A 3417-nucleotide genomic window follows, 5' to 3' on the forward strand; every position below is an offset into this window, starting at 1 on the left:
GACGGACCGCTAAACCTAGACAAATATTATGGAAAATGGAGCTTGGAGGTCGAGCTTGGAGAGGAGAAAGCTTAAGTAGTGTGGCTCGGGCATTCCATCGAACACCTTGTGTGCATAGGAGGTGAGCTAGAGCACCACCAAGCCCTCTCCCCCTTGGCCAGAGAAAAACAGAGCATTGGGGTGCTCTGCTCGCGAGCGAGGGGTATATATAGGCACCTCATTGGTCCCGGTTGGTGACATGAGCCGGGACTAAAGGGGAGCCTTTGGTCCCGGTTCAAGCCACCAACCGGGACCAATGGTGGTGGGCCAGGAGCGAGGCCCATTGGTCCCGGTTCATCCCACCAACCGGGACCAAAAGGTCCAGATGAACCGGGACCAATGGCCCACGTGGCCCGGCCGGCCCCCTAGGCTCACGAACCAGGACCAATGCCCACATTGGTCCCGGTTCTGGAATGAACCGGGACTAATGGGCTTACCCGGCCTGGACTAAAGCCATGTTTTCTACTAGTGAACACACATACAGCCCAAGTGTATCAGCCCAAGTCTATCACATGAGTCTATCATAGGAGCCCTACAAGTTCTGCTACATCATATAACACACAAAAAGGATCAACATTATTCCAATGAAGTAGCTCCCAGAACTAGCACACATACAAGTTCTGTTACAAGGACTTCGTTACTCCCAGAACTAGCTCAATGAGGTAAAACTATGCTTCATCCAACTTTTTGTCCTGGATGAAAGGCCAGCATCTGCACATTGTAGAACAAAATGTTTAGGAACAAAATAAAAGTAAATCTAACAACAAAGTATCAAATAAAACAAAGTATTAAAATTGCGATAATTTAGTTGGCAGGTACGCAATACCATGGTTTTAATTTAACAGAGTTTTTTAGAGTATTCAGAATACAGAGCAAGTGTTTGTCTACAATACAGAATGCTCTAAAATGTGTTGACTAGCCCTTAGGCAATCGCATCTAGCTAGCCGATGTGGCAGCAATGCAAACATGAGCTAGCTGGTTGTGTACTGTTTCTGTTATGTTAATCTAGCTAAGAAGGTTGGCTAGCCCTTGACATTCAGGTCCATATTAACCGAAGCATACATAGACAATAGATTTTGGCATGCTAGAATTCTTACTTCAAACAGGATTGTTTGTCCAGTAAATTATTCGTTAGGAACATCTCAAGTATACATGAAAAAGGATAATGATTCATTATCCATATGAGGGTGACCTCTGTGGTGCAGTCTATTAAGCACGGGTACATTAAGAAACCCCGAAACAAAACCCTAAGCAACAAGATATCAAGAAGAGGCCCACAATTCAATGTATTTCAGGACATGGGGGCACCAAACTGTATAACCATGCATGCAAAGGAAGCAAACCGCACAAATAATGGCATTTAACAAGTGCACCAATAGTTGCATTTAAGGTAAACAAGAGCTGCATAGCAGAGTGCAAGAGAATGACAGCATAATTCTTGCTTGCTGCAATCTAAACAACATCACCACAAGTTCTATGATGCATCCAAACTTGTGAATTTGTGCACATATCCAAGCATGATACTATGTGAGCCAGAAGTGTGCTGCAGATTGCCTTTGCCAGGGAGACCTAAATGCAGGAAGTGTGCCATAGACCCAAACAATATCACGGACATAAGCTAATCAATGGAGGAAGGAGGAGGACACCGGGACCTAACTTGTACATGAAGATGTCGCGGTTTGCAAGCAGCCCTCCTTCTTCGGCTCCCACTGCGCACATGAGGTCTTCCAGGGGTATGTTGTTCACCTGATCACCACCTCCCTGCATGCCCCACACACACACACACTGTGCAAGTTAGATTACATACAAACAGCTAACATGCCCATACTAAAGCATCAACATGAGCCCTATACTATAGCATTAGTTGGGTAATTGGGCTTGAACAATAAACGAGTAGCATCCAGTATATGAGGCTAAATAACAAGATAAGTTTCAAAGTCCCTGAGTAATGAAGACAAAGGAAAGTTGTAATTCAAACAGGTTCAGACTTTTAGAGTAACGCTAAAATTAGGAAAAGGCAATTTTTGTCAATCACATGCTCAGATCAGAGGCAAATGGAGATTTAGTCTGAAACTACTAATTAGTTGTCGCTAGAAATTCAGACTAGGAAGCCCTGCATATTACAATTTGGTAAACAGAGAAGAAGTGGTTCAGAGATAGTGTGTGTGTTCACATGTATCAATACTACCACCTGCAGCAGTAACAACAGCAGCTTTAGCAGATGGTAGCAACCTGCAGACATCACAAATGGAAGCAGTCAGAAACACAGAAGAGAAGGGGAGGACAGTAGGGATCCATTCATGCCCTACCCTACCCACCATAGTTGGAGATCCATGGGTGAGCTCGCCGGAGATGGCCCGGCTGTCGGTGGAGGTCGAGGAAGAACCGGCGGTCCAGGAGAGGGGACGTTCCAGGAGACGGGGTGGGTGTGCTCGTCCCTGCAGCACTGCACAATATACATGGAGAAAATACGTCAGCTCATAGATCATGCAAGGATTAATGTTTGGTAGAGTACTCGTTATGATTTGCCCGGGTACAAGGGATTATTACCTTGCGGTTGCAGGGTACTTGCAGGTTCCCGAGCCTGCAGAAGTTACAAACACATATGCATGGTGAGGTGAGGTCAACAGAACTAGACAAACATGCTAGTCGCCCCTCAGAAAAAAACATGATTATAGAGTTACAAGGGGTGAGGGGAGAAGGCATGGTGCGTACTGGGGTCGGCGGAGGAGAGGGTGGCGGTGCCGCCGAAGTTGCAGGTGGCGCCCTTGGTCTTGCTGTTCCACTGGTAGTAGCTGTTGATGGCGTAGGAGCAGTGCGCCGCCAATGAGTCGGGGCTATGGCTGCTCCCTACCATGCCCACTGGCGCGCAGTCCGCACCCTGCCCGCACGCGTAGTCCAGCGTCTCCTGCAGCACCGTCTCATTCACGTCCGACCTGCACACGCACCACTCCGCCTCTGCTTGCGCCCGAAACACACTCACAACCAGCTTCAAAGCCACTCACCATCTGCACCACAACAGCGAAATCCACGTATGTACATCTCGCTCACCTGAACCCCTGGACGACACGGCCAACAAGAGCAGCAGCATGAACACCGAACTCGGCCAACGAGAGGGCGAGAGATAGAGACTTGGGCGGATCTGACACTGAGATGAGGGGAGAGGGCAGCAAGGTGCGAGATCGTCGGCGGTGGGTGGGATTCACGGTAGGGAGACAAGATGAGGGGAGAGAAGAGCAGCTCGGAGTTGGGGATTGGGTTTGTTGGAGGATTGGGCGGCGATGGAGGGAGATGTCTTTGTCGATCTGGATCAGGGAAAGGGGGGAGACAGGAGGCGGCGGGTGTGTTCTCGGGGAGAGGGGGAGAGAGATCTGGATC

The 3417-nt window shown here is 48.5% G+C and overlaps 1 protein-coding gene across 1 annotated transcript; it reads right to left on the reverse strand.

Moving 5' to 3' along the window:
• Positions 1 to 2129: 2129 nt before the first annotated feature.
• LOC119271762 (PLASMODESMATA CALLOSE-BINDING PROTEIN 3-like) lies at positions 2130 to 3130 on the reverse strand. Its single transcript, XM_037553460.1, has 6 exons — positions 3091 to 3130; positions 2755 to 2997; positions 2590 to 2623; positions 2387 to 2485; positions 2213 to 2271; positions 2130 to 2152 (listed from the first exon to the last, which is right to left on the reverse strand). The coding sequence occupies exons 1-6, from the start codon at positions 3128 to 3130 to the stop codon at positions 2130 to 2132; spliced, it is 498 nt and encodes a 165-aa protein (XP_037409357.1).
• Positions 3131 to 3417: the final 287 nt, after the last annotated feature.

This window comes from Triticum dicoccoides, chromosome 3A (genome assembly GCF_002162155.2).
Source record: "Triticum dicoccoides isolate Atlit2015 ecotype Zavitan chromosome 3A, WEW_v2.0, whole genome shotgun sequence".
In the NCBI taxonomy this organism is placed as follows: Eukaryota; Viridiplantae; Streptophyta; class Magnoliopsida; order Poales; family Poaceae; genus Triticum; species Triticum dicoccoides.